This window comes from Bufo gargarizans, chromosome 3 (genome assembly GCF_014858855.1).
Source record: "Bufo gargarizans isolate SCDJY-AF-19 chromosome 3, ASM1485885v1, whole genome shotgun sequence".
Taxonomy (NCBI): domain Eukaryota; kingdom Metazoa; phylum Chordata; class Amphibia; order Anura; family Bufonidae; genus Bufo; species Bufo gargarizans.
Window position 1 is genome coordinate 460,991,671 of NC_058082.1, and position 20,074 is coordinate 461,011,744.

A 20,074-nucleotide genomic window follows, 5' to 3' on the forward strand; every position below is an offset into this window, starting at 1 on the left:
TTTTCTTAAAGGACTAATCCAGTCTGAGAAAAAATATGCCATATGAAAAAAGACTCAAGAAGGTCTTTTCCCAAGACTCTCACAATTTCCCTATGGGTCCCGGCAATTAAAACATTCAAAACTCTTTTATCACTGCTTCAAAGATATCAGCGTTGCATTCCCCTCTTCCCCAATGGCAGCTAGAGGCTCATTTACACAGGCAGACTGAGCAGGTAAATATTGGGAACAAACCATTCATTTCTCATAATTGCCTAATCTTCAGGGAGATGAGAGCTGCATATAAATGCAGCAATCACCTCCACTGTATGGGGATGATCGATCATTGCTGTGATTGCTCATTCCCATACAGATTCATTGCTTCTGGGCAGCAGATGCCTGTGTACACAGAACAATCTGCTGCCCAGGAATCATTCCCAATGATTTACCTAATAATTGCCCTGTGTAAAGGGACCTTAAAGGTTTTGTCCACCTTTAAAGCCCATGGAAAAAAAAAAAATTACTCACCTCATCCACTTGATCGCACAGCCGTTATCGTCTTTTTCCTCTTCTTGCAGGATGCGCTTACGTCATCACGCTCACCGGGTAGTGAGCACTGTTACGTCCAGTGTTGTCCTCTGGATAGATTATCAGCATCTGATCGGTGGGGACCCGACACCCGGGACCCCCGCCGATCAGCTATTTGAGAAGGCAGCGGTGCTCCAGAAGCGCCATGGCTTTCTCACTGTTTACCGCAGGCCCAGTGACGTCACGACTTGTATCACTGGCCTAGATCATCAGTTCAAACAAAGTGCAGAACCCCTTTAAAGGGTTTGTCTCACATCAGAAAATAGCATTTATCATGTTGATAAAGTTAATACAAGGTAGTTACCAATGTATTGTGATTGTCCATTTTATGCCTCCTTTGCTGGCAGGATTAATTTTCCCTCACATTATATACTGCTTATTTTCATGGTTATGACCTCCCTGCAATCCAGCAGCAGTGGCCGTGATTGCACATCATAGGAAATAGTGCCAGCGTATGTGAGCTTCCACGGTCGTGTCCATCAGAGACGCCAGTACTTTAGTGTGCAAGCACGACCACCGCTGATGGGTTGCAGGGTGGTCGTAACCATGGAAACAAGCAAAGCCAGCAAAGGCAGTCACCAGTTGCTCAAGTGAGACAACCCCTTTAACCGCCTCCGGACCGCCTAACGCAGATGTGCGATCCGGAGGCGGCAGCCCTGCGCACGACGACGCATATACGCGTCATCTTGCGAGGGCCGGGATTTCCTGTGAACGCGCGCACACAGGCGCGCGCGCTCACAGGAACGGAAGGTAAGCGAGTGGATCTCCAGCCTGCCAGCGGCGATCGCTCGCTGGCAGGCTGGAGATCCGAATTTTTTAACCCCTAACAGGTATATTAGACGCTGTTTTCATAACAGCGTCTAATATACCTCCTACCTGGTCCTCTGGTGGTCCCTTTTGTTAGGATCGACCACCAGAGGACTCAGGTAGCTCAGTACAGTCGCACCAAACACCACACTACACTACACCCCCCCCCCCCCGTCACTTATTAACCCCTTATAAACCCCTGATCACCCATGATCACCCCATATAAACTCCCTGATCACCCCCCTGTCAGGCTCCGTTCAGACGTCCGTATGATTTTTACGGATCCACGGATACATGGATCGGATCCGCAAAACGCATACGGACGTCTGAATGGAGCCTTACAGGGGGGTGATCAATGACAGGCGGGTGATCACCCATATACACTCCCTGATCACCCCCTGTCATTGATCACCCCCCTGTCATTGATCACCCCCCTGTAAGGCTCCATTCAGACGTCCGCATGATTTTTACGGATCCATGGATACATGGATCGGATCCGCAAAACACATGCGGACGTCTGAATGGAGCCTTACAGGGGGTGATCAATGACAGGCGGGTGATCACCCATATACACTCCCTGATCACCCCCCTGTCATTGATCACCCCCCTGTAAGGCTCCATTCAGACGTCCGCATGTGTTTTGTGGATCCGATCCATGTATCCATGGATCCGTAAAAATCATGCGGACGTCTGAATGGAGCCTTACAGGGGGGTGATCAATGACAGGCGGGTGATCACCCATATACACTCCCTGATCACCCCCTGTCATTGATCACCCCCTGTCATTGATCACCCCCCTGTCATTGATCACCCCCCTGTAAGGCTCCATTCAGACGTCCGCATGATTTTTACGGATCCATGGATACATGGATCGGATCCGCAAAACACATGCGGATGTCTGAATGGAGCCTTACAGGGGGTGATCAATGACAGGCGGGTGATCACCCATATACACTCCCTGATCACCCCCCTGTCATTGATCACCCCCCTGTAAGGCTCCATTCAGACGTCCGCATGTGTTTTGTGGATCCGATCCATGTATCCATGTATCCGTAAAAATCATGCGGACGTCTGAATGGAGCCTTACAGGGGGGGTGATCAGTGACAGGGGGGTGATCACCCTGATCACCCCCTGTCATTGATAACCCCCCTGTAAGGCTCCATTCAGACGTCCGCATGTGTTTTGTGGATCCAATCCATGTATCCATGGATCCGTAAAAATCATGCGGACGTCTGAATGGAGCCTTACAGGGGGGGTGATCAGTGACAGGGGGGTGATCACCCTGATCACCCCCTGTCATTGATAACCCCCCTGTAAGGCTCCATTCAGACGTCCGCATGTGTTTTGTGGATCCAATCCATGTATCCATGGATCCGTAAAAATCATGCGGACGTCTGAATGGAGCCTTACAGGGGGGGGTGATCAGTGACAGGGGGGTGATCACCCTGATCACCCCCTGTCATTGATCACCCCCCTGTAAGGCTCCATTCAGACGTCCGCATGTGTTTTGTGGATCCGATCCATGTATCCATGGATCCGTAAAAATCATGCGGACGTCTGAATGGAGCCTTACAGGGAGGTGATCAATGACAGGCGGGTGATCACCCATATACACTCCCTGATCACCCCCTGTCATTGATCACCCCCCTGTCATTGATCACCCCCCTGTAAGGCTCCATTCAGACGTCCGCATGATTTTTACGGATCCATGGATACATGGATCCGAAAAACACATGCGGATGTCTGAATGGAGCCTTACAGGGGGTGATCAATGACAGGCGGGTGATCACCCATATACACTCCCTGATCACCCCCCTGTCATTGATCACCCCCCTGTAAGGCTCCATTCAGACGTCCGCATGTGTTTTGTGGATCCGATCCATGTATCCATGGATCCGTAAAAATCATGCGGACGTCTGAATGGAGCCTTACAGGGGGGGTGATCAGTGACAGGGGGGTGATCACCCTGATCACCCCCTGTCATTGATAACCCCCCTGTAAGTCTCCATTCAGACGTCCGCATGTGTTTTGTGGATCCGATCCATGTATCCATGGATCCGTAAAAATCATGCGGACGTCTGAATGGAGCCTTACAGGGGGGGTGATCAGTGACAGGGGGGTGATCACCCTGATCACCCCCTGTCATTGATAACCCCCCTGTAAGGCTCCATTCAGACGTCCGCATGTGTTTTGCGGATCCGATCCATGTATCCATGGATCCGTAAAAATCATGCGGACGTCTGAATGGAGCCTTACAGGGGGGGTGATCAGTGACAGGGGGGTGATCACCCTGATCACCCCCTGTCATTGATAACCCCCCTGTAAGGCTCCATTCAGACGTCCGCATGTGTTTTGCGGATCCGATCCATGGATCCGTAAAAATTATACGCACGTCTGAATGGAGCCTTACCAGGGGGGTGATCAATGACAGGGGGGTGATCAGGGAGTCTATATGGGTGATCACCCCCCTGTCATTGATCACCCCCCTGTCATTGATCACCCCCTGTAAGGCTCCATTCAGACATTTTTTTGGGCACAAGTTAGCGGAAATTTTTTGTTTGTTTTTGTTTTTGTTTTTTCTTACAAAGTCTCATATTCCACTAACTTGTGTCAAAAAATAAAATCTCACATGAACTCGCCATACCCCTCACGGAATCCAAATGCGTAAACATTTTTAGACATTTATATTCCAGACTTCTTCTCACGCTTTAGGGCCCCTAAAAAGCCAGGGCAGTATAAATACCCCACATGTGACCCCATTTCGGAAAGAAGACACCCCAAGGTATTCCGTGAGGGGCATATTGAGTCCATGAAAGATTTAAATTTTTGTCCTAAGTTAGCGGAAAGTGAGACTTTGTGAGAAAAAAACAAAAAAAAATCAATATCCGCTAACTTATGCAAAAAAAAAAAAATTTTATAGGAACTCGCCATGCCCCTCATTGAATACCTTGGGGTGTCTTCTTTCCAAAGTGGGGTCACATGTGGGGTATTTATACTGCCCTGGCTTTTTAGGGGCTCGAAAGTGTAAGAAGAAGTCTGGGATCCAAATGTCTAAAAATGCCCTCCTAAAAGGAATTTGGGCCCCTTTGCGCATCTAGGCTGCAAAAAAGTGTCACACATCTGGTATCGCCGTACTCAGGAGAAGTTGGGGAATGTGTTTTGGGGTGTCATTTTACATATACCCATGCTGGGTGAGAAAAATATCTTGGTCAAATGCCAACTTTGTATAAAAAAATGGGAAAAGTTATCTTTTGCCAAGATATTTCTCTCACCCAGCATGGGTATATGTAAAATGACACCCCAAAACACATTCCCCAACTTCTCCTGAGTACGGCGATACCAGATGTGTGACACTTTTTTGCAGCCAAGGTGGGCAAAGGGGCACATATTCCAAAGAGCACCTTTCGGATTTCGCAGGCCATTTTTTACACATTTTGATTGCAAGGTACTTCTTACACATTTGGGCCCCTAAATTGCCAGGGCAGTATAACTACGCCACAAGTGACCCCATTTTGGAAAGAAGACACCCCAAGGTATTCCGTGAGGGGCATGGCGAGTTCCTAGAATTTTTTATTTTTTGTCGCAAGTTAGTGGAATATGAGACTTTGTAAGAAAAAAAGAAAAAGAAAAAATCATCATCATTTTCCGCTAACTTGTGACAAAAAATAAAAAGTTCTATGAACTCACTATGCCCATCAGCGAATACCTTAGGGTGTCTACTTTCCGAAATGGGGTCATTTGTGGGGGTTTTCTACTGTTTGGGCATTGTAGAACCTCAGGAATCATGACAGGTGCTCAGAAAGTCAGAGCTGCTTCAAAAAGCAGAAATTCACATTTTTGTACCATAGTTTGTAAACGCTATAACTTTTACCCAAACCATTTTTTTTTTTTGCCCAAACATTTTTTTTTATCAAAGACATGTAGAACTATAAATTTAGCGAAAAATTTATATATGGATGTCGTTTTTTTTGCAAAATTTTACAGCTGAAAGTGAAAAATGTCATTTTTTTGCAAAAAAATCGTTACATTTCGATTAATAACAAAAAAAGTTAAAATGTCAGCAGCAATGAAATACCACCAAATGAAAGCTCCATTAGTGAGAAGAAAAGGAGGTAAAATTCATTTGGGTGGTAAGTTGCATGACCGAGCGATAAACGGTGAAAGGAGTGTAGTGCCGAAGTGTAAAAAGTGCTCTGGTCATGAAGGGGGTTTCAGCTAGCGGGGCTGAAGTGGTTAATAGAGACATTTTCCAAATATGTTTTTTTTCATGTTTTCACGCACTTGCATTCCCTGTTGTACCCCTGGGCTGCATGTTAATAAAGGGAAACTGGATAATGCCTCAGCATTCAGTGCGCAGCCCATTCCCCGGTTTACAGCAGGGGAATGCAAATAACTGCTGTGACGAATACCGTACCCCTCGTGCCCCGACTGACGCCGGACGTTAACTACGTCGAGCTCTACGTCGAGCTCGCCTGGTTACCAAGGCGCGACATTACGTCCTCCTGGAGGAGCGGGTAAGGTCAGTCTTGGTACAGTTTTCACAGACTCACACGGGCACAGAGAGGCAACAATCTGAGAGGGCCTTTTCACTGCCCCAGTGAAACAGCGCGTTCTCAGCCCAGAAAGACTGCCACCAGTTCCTTGTTTGATATAAGCACGGTCCGCTAACTAGGCCGAAACATGGACATAAGGGATTCGTGATCGAGATACAAGAACAGCACAAGATTAAATTATATATTTATTCGCCTTAAGGGCTCACTAGAAATAACACTATGCACACAGAAAATATATACAGTGGTCTGAGGTTACAAATACAGGTGGTATGGTACAAACAGGGTGAAGCAGAACAAAAGTCATTGTGATGAGTTCTTAGCTGTATTAACATGGAGGGCAGTGATGCCAGCAGGTTGCAGATCCCTCTAAACACATGGCACGATGTGACCCTCCTTCAGAGAACAGACATGCCCGATTGCTGGCACAAGCCTTTTAAACTGTAGCCGGACCCTCCCCTCCCTTCCTCTGGGAGGTGTCCACCCCCCCTCTGCTGGCCTGGCCAGACCAGAATGTCGCAGGGAGGTGGTTCTGGCACCAATGGATCTGCCTGGGTTCCGGCTACCAGTAGAGTCCAAGCATGGTACCGTTATTGAGTTTCTGTGGGGAGATATGTATATCTCACTTTCCTGGCCTCCCACCGCCAGACTATGACCATGGGCCTGTTCATCGTGGCCACAAGGACACAAATATGTATCTGGTTTGTGCCTGTGATGGCCGGGCAATTCATAATTCCTTATGAACTGCCGGCCCCAGAAAGTCTGATAATTTCCATTGAACTGGGGAATGGACTAGACCTCCTGCAGAGAGGTCTTTCCTGTTCCATTAGCTGGGTTCCTGGCTGGCTGAATGGAAGTGTGAAAAGTTGTAAACACTGGTGGATTGTTTGAGGTCCTCTGCCATCTGCTGGCTTTGAAGCAGGTCCCTCCTGTGGAGTTCACTACCTCTGTTATCTGATGGCTGGTGTGGGAACATGGCTGACATGGAATAATAATCCATATTCCTCACAACTGTAAACATAAAGATGACATAGTGTGAATCTGTGTCTGGTGAGCTATTCACTGATGATGGCAGTTTAGGGTGTTTTTGGTTGTGGCACACTCTTTAAACAAATTTTTCTTGTCCACACTGTCAGATATATCAGACGTAACATATATATTACTTGCATGGCAATATCCAGGAATAGCTTTGCATATTTGATCAAACATCTCTATCTTCAAGGTCAGTTATCATGCCCTGGCACTAATATAATTTATATGATTGATTAAAAATGCACATATATTTCCTTCAAAATAACTAAAGCCTCTAAATGGGATGATGTAATTGATAAAGTCCGGGATACTATTCAGTTCATTCAGAGCTGCCCCACTCATCCCCACTTTTTAGTTCTGACCATCTTTATTGTTAAAGCGAACTCGTCATCAATTGCGGGCAAGAATATTACATGTTAAAAATTTTTGCGGAGTCGCTGCCCGGAAATGCGGATGCTGAGAGCTCACTCATAGTGTGCTCTCTGCATCCCGTTCTGCCCCATTGAGAATGAATGGGTCCGCACCCGTTCCCGATATTGCAGAACAGATACGGACCCATTTGCGGACGTGTGAATGTAGCCTAAATTAGAGACAGGTAAGTTGACTTCAGCGGTCTGTAAAAGTTGAAAGTAAGTGGTTGCCGAGAACCAACATCACAAACATTGCAGACTGGGCCTGGAAAAGAGTCCCGGCCACCTGAGAAGAGTCATGGTTATTCAGGAATTCCTGCTCTCCCTGCCCACCTGCTGATGATTGAGAGTCTTCTACCTAGTTTTCTCCCTTTCTCTCTAGAATAGAGCTACCAATCATCAGCAGATGGACGGGGAGAGCAGGAGATTATAGTAACCAGGACTCTTCTCAGGTAGATGTGACTCTTTCCAGGCCTGTGCTGCAATGATTATGAGGCTGGTTCTCAGCAACCACTTAATTTTAGCTCATGAGTGACACACCGCTGAAATCAGCATTTCGGTCACTATTTTATGCTGCCCTCAGTGAGATCAGCATAAGGGTCCATTCACACGTCCGTTGTTTGTTTCCTGATCTGTTCCGTTTTTTGCTGAACAGATCTGGACCAGATCTGGACCCATTTATTTTCAATGGGTCCTGAAAAAAAACGGACAACACAATGTCAGATTTTTTTTCAGGACCCATTGAAAATGAATGGGTCCAGATCCGTTCAGCAAAAAACGGAACAGATCAGGAAACAAACAACGGACGTGTGAATGGACCCTAAAGTTGATGACAGGTTCCCTTTAAAGGGAATGCGTCATCAGAATATGGAATATTGTTTAAATCACATTTTTATGTTAAATATATATTTTTAGAAATGACTGGTGATTTAAAAAAACTATTTCCACAAAATATCCATATTTAAAGGGCATCTGTCAGCAGATTTGTACCTATGACACTGGCTGACCTGATACGTGTGCACTTGGCAGCTGAAGGCACCTGTGTTGGTCCCATGGTCATATGTGCCCGCATTGCTGAGAAAAGTGAAGTTTAAATATGAGTCTCTAGGAGTTGCCGTTACTCCTAGAGGCTCTGCTCTCTCTGCAACTTCCTTATCCTCTACACTTTTATTGACTTTAGCAGAAATCAGGGCCAGGAATGATGATGTTTTAACTGCCTGGCCCTGTCAGTCAAAGAGTAGAGGCAGTTGTAGAGAGAGCAGAGCCTCTAGGTGTAACAGCATCACCCCCATTGCTCCTAGAGGCTCATTTGCATATAATAAAACATTTTTCTCAGCAATGCCGACACATATGACCATGGGACCAACACAGATGCCTTCAGCTGCCAAGCGCACATGTAACAGGTCAGCCAGTGTCATAGGTACAAATCTTCTGACAAACTGGTGCAAAGTAGAACTAGCTTAGTTGCCCATAGCAACCAATCAGATTCCATAGATTCCAAAGGAGCTGCCAAAATGAAAGGTGGAATCTAATTGGTTGCTATGAGCAACTAAGTCAGTTTTACTTTACACTAGTTTGATAAATGACCCCAATAATCCTAAAATCATACAATTTTCACACATTATGCCTAACATATGTCAAGACTTCCTGTTGAGAGCGGCCGCATGGGCCATAGACACAATGGACAGGAGGGGACCTCATTAGCTTCTATTGGAGATTTTGCTAGGCATGTCCTGTGACCCGTGCAGAGGTCAGGAGGGAATAGATAAGCTGTGATATCACTTATTGTAAATGGCGGATCCTTTGTTGTCTATGTAATGGTGATATTGTTTACAGTAGTCCTGCCTGTGATGATAATGTGATGTCTACTAGTGTTGAGCGAACTTGTGTTTTAAGTTCGGCGTCTAAAGTTCGGGTTTGGGTTATCGAAGAATCGCGTTATGGATTCTAAATTCCGTAAAAAAAAGTTGTTGAGGCTCACCTGGTCTATGTTGGAGGAAGACACGGACATACGCCAGGAACTGGGCGATAAGCAATTACAAATAAAGAGGTAAAATCCAGCTTCCAAACAACGTGTTTAAGCTTTTAATGTACATCCAAGTCTTCGCGTTTCAGATCATTCCATACAGATCCTTACTCATGATATGAAACGCGTAGACTTGGATGTACATGTTGGATTTTAAAGCACTTATTTATTAAAGCTTAAACACGTTGTTTGGAAGCTGGATTCTACCTTATTTCTAAATTTCGTTATAGTCCGTGGTAGCGGAATCCATAACGCGATTCTTCGATAACCTGTACCCGAACTTTAGACGCCGAACTTAAAACACAAGTTCGATCAACACTAATGTCTACTAAAAAGTTACCTAAGGGCTCTTTCACACTTGCGTTCTTTTCTTCCGGCATAGCGTTCCGTCGTCGGGGCTCTATGCCGGAAGAATCCTGATCAGTTTTATCCTAATGCATTCTGAATGGAGAGAAATCCGTTCAGGATGCATCAGGATGTCTTCAGTTCCGGAATGGAACGTTTTTTGGCCGGAGAAGATACCGCAGCATGCTGCGCTTTTTGCTCCGGCCAAAAATCCTGAAGACTTGCCGCAAGGCCGTATCCGGAATGAATGCCCATTGAAAGGCATTGATCCGGATCCGGCCTTAAGCTAAACGTCGTTTCGGAGCATTGCCGGATCCAACGTTTAGCTTTTTCTGAATGGTTGCCATGGCTGCCGGGACGCTAAAGTCCTGTTTACCATGGTAAAGTGTAGTGGGGAGCGGGGGAGCAGCATACTTACCGTCCGTGCGGCTCCCGGGGCGCTCCAGAGTGACGTCAGGGCGCCCCAAGCGCATGGATCACGTGATCGCATGGCACTCATTCTGGAGCGCCCCGGGAGCCGCTCGGACGGTAAGTATACCGCTCCCCCGCTCCCCACTACTACTATGGTAACCAGGACTTTAATAGCGTCCTGGGTGCCATAGTAACACTGAAAGCATTTTGAACACGGATCCGTCTTCAAATGCTTTCAGTACACTTGCGTTTTTCCGGATCCGGCGTGTAATTCCGGCAAGTGGAGTACACGCCGGATCCGGACAACGCAAGTGTGCAAGAGGCCTAAGCAGGACAGAAAACATATTATTATGCCTAGTGGTCAGTGTGAAAACTGCACAATTTTGGATAGAATGTAATTTTCTGACACATTCCCTTTAGGTACCATATGGTCTATACTCATTCAGAAGTCATTTTGCCAGATTCTCGAAATCACATATGCACAGTCTGCAGACTACCAAAGGAAAAATGATTTGCCCTTCAAAGGTGAAGTCATTTCTCTAGTCTGCTTCGCCCATAGATGCATTTCCGATTGGAGATGGGGGGGGGGGGGGGGGTTCACTTGAGATGGAAGGTTTTGTGGACTAGAAATCTCCTGGGTTGTTGTGTGCTCTTCTCAGGAGATTATTTCTGCTGTTATTATGTCCCTCAAGGACAAGAGTTTAGCTTGCAGCATTCCATACCATTGCACTTTGAAGCTCTCACTGAGCGGATAAAATTGTCTCATGCACGATCTGTTTTTTTCCAGATTATAATGGCGGAAGAAATTAAACCTTTGAAGTGGTATCCCTGTGTGTATCTGGCTGTATCTCTCTTTCCCCTTCTAAACAGGTTAGTAGCATTTATTTGGGTTTTCACTGAGCAATGACGCATACTAATTCCTACGGTAAATCTCACTACATAGTAGCTGTATGAGGGGATGCAAGGACCCCCTTGTCTTCCTCTGCAACTTCTGAATGGACCAGATGACCATTGAGGATTTTAGTGTGTGCTGACACTCTCCAATGCACTGGAAAGGATGGCATTTTATTCTTCTTTGTACAGTAAATTAATTTCTCACAGCATTCCCACTACTGTATGTATTTTGCAGTCCACAAAACGGGGATCCGCAAAAAATATGGATGACATCCGTGTGACATTTGTGTTGTATCTGTTTTTTTTGTATTTTTACGGACAAGAATAGGACATGTTCTATCTTTTTTGCGGGGCTACTGAACGGACATACCGATGCGGACAGCACAGGGTGTGCTGTCAATATTTTTTGCTGACCCGTTGAGATGAATGAATGTGGATCGGATGCGAAAAATTAGATGCGCAAAAAATGTGGATCGGATGCAAACCAAAAATACGGTCGTGTAAATAGGGCCTAAATTTGCTAAAAAAAAAAAAAGTGCATTAGTTAAAGAGAATCTGTCACCCCTCCTGACAAGTCTGTTTTAGTAACTACCTGCATTTCCTGTGAAATAACAAATGGGTGCATCTTTTGATTTAAATCTATGATGTGCCATCCCATTGTTATTCCTACTAGAAGTTATGGATGACTTACTAACAGTTGGCAGTGAAGGTACAGCTGGGTTTTACCAGTTGGGTTTGTGTCCCTGCCAGTCTGACACTCTCCAATCAGTGCTGTCAATATCAGACTATGTAGGATCACACTCACAACTGTCACCCGTCCGGATGTTCATTGAAAACTGCTAGCAATTCATTCATATGGGGTCATTTATCAAACTGGTGTAAAGTAGAACTGTCTTAGTTGCCCATAGCAACCAACCAGATTCCTCCTTTCATTTTCCAAAGCAGCTGTCCAAAATGAAAGGTGGAATCGGATTGGTTGCTATGGGCAACTAAGCCAGTTCTACTTTACACCAGTTTGATAAATGACCCCAATAATGTCTAGCAGTAATAATGCAGAATGGCAGAATCATAAGAATAGATTCTCCTATAATGTTATTTCATGGTAAATCCAAGTAGTTACTAAATCAGACATGTCAGAAGTGGAGAAAGTCCTTTTTATAAAAAAAAAAAAGGCATAGCAATAGTCTGATGGTAATGGAATTTAGGGTTCTGGACAGTGTTGATGCTTCTTAAGATAATGAGAACTAATGAGCACCTATTCTACCCACTAAAAGTGGTAGTCATCACTCTATGGTTCTTATCAGTACTTACAGACATTAGCATCACGCTGTCCCCAATGGGGCTCACAATCTAAATTCCCTATCAGTATGTCTTTGGAGTGTAGGAGGAAACTGGAGTACCCGGAGGAAAGTTAATACAAGGCACTTACTAATGTGTTGTGATTGTCCATTTTGCCTCCTTTGCTGGTTGGATTCATTATTCCATCACATTATACACTGCTTGTTTCCATTGTTACAACCACCTTGCAATCAACACATGAATATATGCAACGCGGTCGTCAAGCAAGTCACTATTTAGCCCAGTCTGACAAAAGCCTGAGAGATAAAACGGCTATATTGCAAATATCCGCAAAAGAAAGATAAGGAAAATTATTGTCTAGAAATGCCACAGTCATGACACTGATGTGAGACACTTACTTGAAACACATATAGATTTTCAGAGGAATTGACATATAAAATAATATTTAAACAGCTTTATAATTTTTAAAATATTTGCACTTAATTAAAATTAACAGCCTGCTTAATTAAAACCGCCTTCCTCAAAGGCCAGTAAGAAAGGAATTGCTAGAAGTTACAGGCTATTGTCTTCTCAAAAGACTGCGAGGCCTGACATTATTGCAAGGAAAAGGCCTCAGTAGAAGAGTGCCTTATCTCCAAAATGTGTGCCTGTCTTGATAACAGAATGGAAAAGTAATCTCTGAACACACTTGTTTGCCTATCATTGAGAAAGCAATGGTGTTGTTGCCGGGCTACCATTGAACGCTTGACTAACTCCCTGGAACTCAGCGTCTTTCCCATCTCCAGCGATTATTGTCCAGGCTGTTTTGACAATTCTGCACAAAAGTGCATTTATCATTGAATGATTAAGACGCAGCTCGCAGAGCAAACAGACCAATGCACCTTGGGTGTCTGTGTACGTCCAATGTGGGTCAAACTGCTCCGATATTGACATTTTCTGCCTGTAAAACTGTACTTTAGAGTATATATACTGCATGAAACGCACTCGTACGGAAAAAGGTATTTTGTCTAGGACATCATTGTTAAGTAGTTCAACTACATGCTTTATGACATAACATAATGCAAAGAGGTATCTCCCAAGGAAAGAGAATAATCTTGCTAGCGCCACCTTCTGGAAGTGGCTCCCTATGAGCCAAAATCCGACTTTTGGGATATGACCAAGGAAAATGGCCAAGCCAAATATCCATCTATAGACAGCTGTTTCTGGGTGTTTGCCCCTCATAAGTATGGAATAGAATTCTGGTTGGTTGAGTGAAATGCCATGTATGCCGCCTAAGTTGGGCAAGCAGGGCCAGTACTCGACCTAAGCAACATAACATAATTAACTATGGAAGGTTGGGCTCCAGTACAGTTACTGGTCCCAAATATCGAAGCACCCTATAGTTGAAGTGAGAGAAGTGAACACGACACCGCGTTATGTTGTACACACTCACAATTCCATAAGACCTAAGGTAGGCTACACTACGACCTTTTTTTAGCGCTACTGATTGATTTTAACTGTTGAGCGACAGCTGCAGTCCACAAGAGTGCTGTCGCGGATGTACCGAGTGGCAGGAGATCTTTGAGACTTGCAACACGTGGTTTGGTTTGACATGTTTACCTTGTGGATCATTAGGTGTTGTTTCTGGTACTGGACCACACCCTTAACCTCCAGGTGTTGCTGTTGTGGTGATTTAACTTTCCCTATTTATAGTTGTCTCTCCCACAATGCTGTGCGGTTTACAGCTTCAGTTGGACCTGTGGATAGCTGCTGTTTGGATCTCGGTTGAGTTCCTGGTGCTGCCATAGCTTCTTGGAAGTTGTTACCTTTCCCTTTGTATTTTGGCTTTTCTGTGTGTTGCATTTCTTTGTTGTTTTGTCTTAGGCTCCATTCAGAGGTCCGTAGAATGGGTCCGAGTCCATTCCGCAATTATCCGGAACGGGTGTAGACCCATTCATTCTATATGAGGCCGGAAGAGATGCAGAGAGCACACTATGTGCTCTCCGCATCCGCATTTCCGGGGAGCTGCCCCAATCTTACGGTCCGCAGCTCCGCAAGAAAATAGAGCATGTCCTATTCTTGTCCGCACTTGCGGACAAGAATAAGCATTTCTATGGGGGTGCCGGCCGGGTGTGTTGCAGATCCGTAATGCACTACTGGACGTCTCCCATTCATCCTTCCTTTTGGAGGAACAGGATGTCTCATTCCTTTCATTAGTACCAGGGTCCTTTAGGGTTAGATAGGACTTTAGGTATTTCTGTGTATGAGCTCACCTACCTCAGGGGTCTGTTCATACTGGTAGTCAGTCAGGGCTTTGATTAGCGTTTTCACTAGGAGGTGTCCATTTTCCTTCCCTAGTTTTCAGGCCTTATTCCCTTTTCCCTTTCCCTCCTATGTTCTGTGTGGGAGCTTCCCTCCCACACTAGAGCATGACAAGTGCATACAACTTAATGTATTCCTGCAGTCTGCAGCTGTGTCTCAAACGGTAGTGCTACAAAATGCTGTGGTGTAGATCAGGCCTAAAGAGGATTTATCATATCATATTCTATAGGTATGGAACTACTATACGCTGGCGATGCCGCTTATCTTATAGGTAGAACACAGAATGGGATGGGTTAAAATAAAACCTGCCAGAGCTGTATTTCTGTATAAAAAAGACTTTTATATCAAACTTGAACATGAAAACCACGAGGTTGGAAATCATACAACTCCAGGCTCTGAGACTGCTTGCAACACTGAGCCCAACATTTCTCACACATGAAACTAATGGGCCCTTTACACGGGCCGACAATTGAATAGATCGACGCTAAGTAGCGTTACTAGTAATGCTCGTTAGATCCCTACAATCTGCTAGATCGTCGTCCATGTAAAGGGACCATCAGGCTGAAGGGCCTTAGTTAATTTATTTTCCCCACTTATATAGTACCAATTTATTCTGAAAAGCTTTGCAGACATTATCGTCAGTTACTGTCCCCAGTGGAGCTCACAATCTGTGGGAGGAAACCAGAGTACCTAGAGGAAACCCAGGCAAACACGGGGAGAACATATAAACACCATGCAGATGTTGTCCCAGGAACCCAGTGCTGCAAGGCACTAGATCAGTGCTAACATCTGTGCCACACGTCTACTCACCCTTTACTGACATGTTTCTATGACCTCTTTTGGAATCTACTCAGGACTCTGAAATGCTTTAATTACTGAACTTTTGAAAATGTGTAAAACAAAGTAGGATTCTGCATATGAATCCTTCCAAGGCAACTAAACCCTTCCCCACCGTAATACTGTAATGGACAGTGGTCACCCAATGATACCTTTGACCATTTTCCCTATCGTTCTACATGTTGGGAGCTCACATTATGAATTATTGGGATTCTACAGTCTTTGTTTTTTTTTTTATTATGAGGCAGTCCTATAAGGTTTTCAAGCAACCATAATACAGCAGAGCTTTGTAGTTAATGTAAAAATAAAAATCCCATGTTAAGAACAGTAAGGTGTTCGAGCAATAGTCAGTGTGAGACCTCTCTGACAGCGCTCATTATGTGAAAATATAGATTAATATAATGCATTGCGTAGTTGTGTGTGTGTTACTTTCCTGCCACTGAATTATTCACAAAGCGGATGGTATATGATTCATTTTCCGCAGCATTGATGACTCCATGCTGGTTAAAGCTTAATGCATATGTGTTTAGATGTGACTGAATCTTCAAAGGAAAGCTAAGCAAATGCTGCCAACTAATATACTATTACCATGATAATTATTATTATTTGTCTTTGTGTGGTTATGACAGGTTATCCGTGCACACACATTTTTTTATTGTGTGATGACATACCCTCCAACATTCACAAGTAGACCAAATCCCCCCACTACCTCCCGCCATCATTGTATGAGGGGGAGGGGAGTCTCAGCAGCGCACAAGGGCAGAGATTTCCAAAAGGTTGTATTTAACATGCTGCAAGGATCATTTCTGTATAAATGCTCCCTAAGTAGCCTTTTGGGACCACTGGAGTTTAATAACATAGGCTTCTCCTTGGGAGGTTGAACTCTTAAATAGCAGGAATATCCATATTTAGGTGCATTACAAAATGTACTGTAGTATACTGTGTAATGTGGTACATGGGTTCACTCTTACTGATACAAGAACAGTATGAAAAAGTTAGAAAGTTCAGATTACACGATAGCAATATTTGCCAGTGACTAGAATAAAGCATATAGGGTCTCCTACTTTAACATATGATAATGACCTGGTTGAGTAATATTTTCCAAGTGGCTTTCAGTGTCCAATCCGTGAAGATCCTAATCAGATTATTTAGATTAGTTAAGAAACGTATCCAATACAAAAACTGTATCAGAACGCTACATCTATGTTTTTCCCCATAATATTGTTGTCTTCCAGGGGCGGACTGACCATAGATCCTACAGGGAAATTTCCCGCTGGGGCAATGTCCATTGGGCTGCCCAAGCTCTCCTCACAGCTTCCAGCCAGGTACTTAATGATCTGATGCTCTCAGCATTAATTAATGCTAGGAGTATAAGGTACTTGTGAACCTGGCCAAAAGTCGCAGGTGCCTTCCGGAATTCAACAAAGTTGAATAATGCAGTGTGGTCGTCAGTATTTTGTGTTGCTACTGGTATTTGGTTCTGCTGTGGCAGTATTTTGTGCTGCACTACTGTATTGCTGGTCCCACACACTTCTGTCCATGCCTACTTGTGTTGCCCCCGCCTTCTGTCAATTTGGACCCGCCTGCAACATGGGGCCACTTTAGGTTGTTTTCCAGGGTCACTTTAAGTTCCCAGTCTGCTCCTGGTTTCTTATAATGTTGCAGAAGGACCTCTGGGCCCCCCTAAGGCATGGATGCAACTGCTACTTACATAGTTGATACAGTTGAAAAAAGACTTAAGTCCATCAAGTTCAATTAAGGGATAGGTGGGGATGCGAATCCCAGATGGAAGTGAGACTCAGATTTCTACACGTTTTCATAAGCAATAACGCTGTTTACTTTTAAGAATTAATCTAAACCCTTTTTAAAACTGTCCACTGTTCCTGCTGTGACCACGTCCTGAGGAAGTCTATTCCACAGATTCACAGTTCTTACAGTAAAGAAGCTTTGACGCTTCTGGAGACTGAACTTTTTCTTCTCCAGTCGGAGGCAGTGCCCCCTTGTCTTTTGAGGGCATTTTACATGGAACAGTTATTCACCATATTTTTTGTATGGCCCATTTATATATTTGTATAGGTTAATCACCCCTTAGACTTCTCTTCTCAAGACTAAATTAATTCTATTATTTTAATCTTTCTTCATAACTAAGACCCTCCATGCTTCTTATTAGTTTAGTCGCTCTCCTCTGTACTTTTTCCAGCTGCAATGCGTCCTTTCTGCACCCGCTATACTTATGCCCATGATAATCTAGTAGTAAATTAATTCTCCAGTCCCTATATATGTGAAGGTTCTCATTCATCCAGGTCATTCATTCAGATTCCCATTCATCCAGGTCATGGTATATCAGTAGTAGAGCAATTGGACTTGTTACATTTTCTTTTCTTAAAGACGTTTTCTCCATCCTCCACCCCTTCCTGATCCTGGTGTCACACGTGATTTTTTGGATGCAAGAGTTGGATGCGTTGCGGATAGCTGCCTATATTCTTGCCTCAATTCAGGCGCTGTGGTATCGTGTCTGCTAGCTGGTGAGGTGTACTGTTCCTGGCAGGGTGCTGTGCTCCATCCATTTCTGCCTTGATTTTCCTAGTTTGTGCCGGGGACCGGGCCGATTACTGCTGGAGCCTTTATGCTGTGACGACTATCTATGCACATCAAGCATTTGCAAGTAGTGTTAGAGGGAAGGAGATTTACTGATTACTAAAGGAATTACTGGAAGGTACACAGCAACATAAAAGCATTTAATAACGCAACAAAGCTGATGGAAGAAGAAGAGAGAACCTGGAAGAAGAGGTAAAAAAGGAGAAATATAAAGAAGGAAAGAATTAAAGTGAAAGAAACACTTTATTCTGCTCAGATTAGTACTCGGCGCTTTATGTATTTAAAGCTGCAATATACTTGAGATCTCTCCTGTTATCAGTGACTTTTTCTTCTCTTCTCTCTTTATTTTAGATCTTAAGAGATATGCCTTGCAATATGTTAAAGAAATCATTGAGTAAGGGACTCTCCATTTAAAAACTTAACCAACCTAGATTGATAAAATATTGGGGTCTCAAAGGGGTGAGTCCTAAAACTTCACAGCTAAAAGATACCACCACTGGCCCCCGCAGGTGGAAGATGTGGCTGAGTTAGCGCTTGGTCTCTCCCATTTGTCAAACTTTAGTGGTAGTCCGTCTTTTTTTTATATTAAGAATGGCCAGATGTAGGGCAACACTGAACCCTGAAGGATATATTAGTAGCAATTAATGAATCAAATACGATGCTTGAAATGTTATCTTCACAAATCTCTGAGGTATAGGGTAAATTCAGAGAGAGAATAGATATAGTTGACAGTAGAATAAGTAATGTACAAGACACTTGCCCCTCTGTCACGCTCTTTCAAATCTATGGAAGTTTCTATAAAGGACTTTATATCTAAGGGTATGACCACAAAGTCGTTTCATGATGCAGTTTTGGAAGCCAAATACAGGAGTTAATTTAAAAGAGAAGAGAAGTTCTATCTGTCCTTTATACTTTTTTTTCCTTTTATAATCCACTCCTGATTTTGACTTCAAAAACTGGTGGTCAGGTGGTCTTGCAGATGTAGCTTGAGGATCATCGGATTCCCAGATGGTCCAGAGGGCTCTCATTGTGTACAGTTTGTTGTCAAATGGGTTTCAGGGAACTTTGGTTCGGATTCCATATCTAGATATTTCCATGTGGTGAGGGCCCACCGATTGAGAGTTCATTTACCAGGGGCGAATTTGTGCCCAATTTTGTGCAAATTGTTGACCCATAAGGACCGTGATTGTCTTCTGAGGTTGACAAATAAATCACAGTTGGAATTTGAAAGAATTTTCCAATAAAACTCAGAGGGAACAAATGTCATTTAATGATTTAAAGAAGCGGTTGTGCTTGGCGGAGACTAAATTTTATATGTTTTTTCCATACAAGCTGAGAGTAATCTGTAATGTGAAATCTGAGTTTTTTGCTAGTCCACATGAGGTCAATGTTAAAGAAAATGCAGGATAGATAAAGGAACAGGAGCAGGTGGTGGGGTAGGGGAAGAAAGGCCTAGGGCAGTGGATGTTAGTTAAGGAATCCGTGGGTGTAATTGTATGTGGCACAGTTTGATTTGGGGATTTGAAAGGTGGTGGTTTGCTACTGGGAGCAGAAATAATGTAATTTTTTTTTATTTATTTTTTGGGGGGGTAGGAAAATTACATTTTTATTTTGAAATATATGTTGAATTTAAAATAAATGTAAAAGATTCGCTGAGTTTAGCCTGTTACACAATCACAACCCAGCAGTTATTTGTTCAGCTGAGACAGATTTACTTCTGGAGACAGTTAAAGGGATTGGAACCCGGACATATCCTCATCTTCACCCAGGCAGACCCTCTGAGATGAGCATCGGAGCATGAAATGCTCCAATGCTCTCCTTTGCCCTGTGCCTAATCGCGCAGGTAAAGGGCTTTTTCTTTAGATCTAGTGATGTACCTGGTCTCTGCTAAGAAGAGGCTTCCGCCTAGCAGTGCTCCCGGTGACTTCATTGGCACTAATGCGCGGGCTTTACCTAGCCTGTAAAAGAAAAATGCATTTCGCCCTGCGTGATACAGTGC

General features: G+C 44.0%; 1 protein-coding gene across 3 annotated transcripts in view; it reads left to right on the forward strand.

Moving 5' to 3' along the window:
* The window catches only part of LOC122930336 (cyclic AMP receptor-like protein A), a 600,516-nt gene that overhangs the window by 517,391 nt on the left and 63,051 nt on the right, over positions 1-20,074 (forward strand). For all 3 annotated transcript variants that reach the window (XM_044283622.1, XM_044283621.1, XM_044283623.1), the window contains one exon: positions 10,934-11,016. In XM_044283622.1, the coding sequence (XP_044139557.1) occupies positions 10,934-11,016 (83 nt within the window). The remainder of the gene's footprint in view (positions 1-10,933; positions 11,017-20,074) is intronic.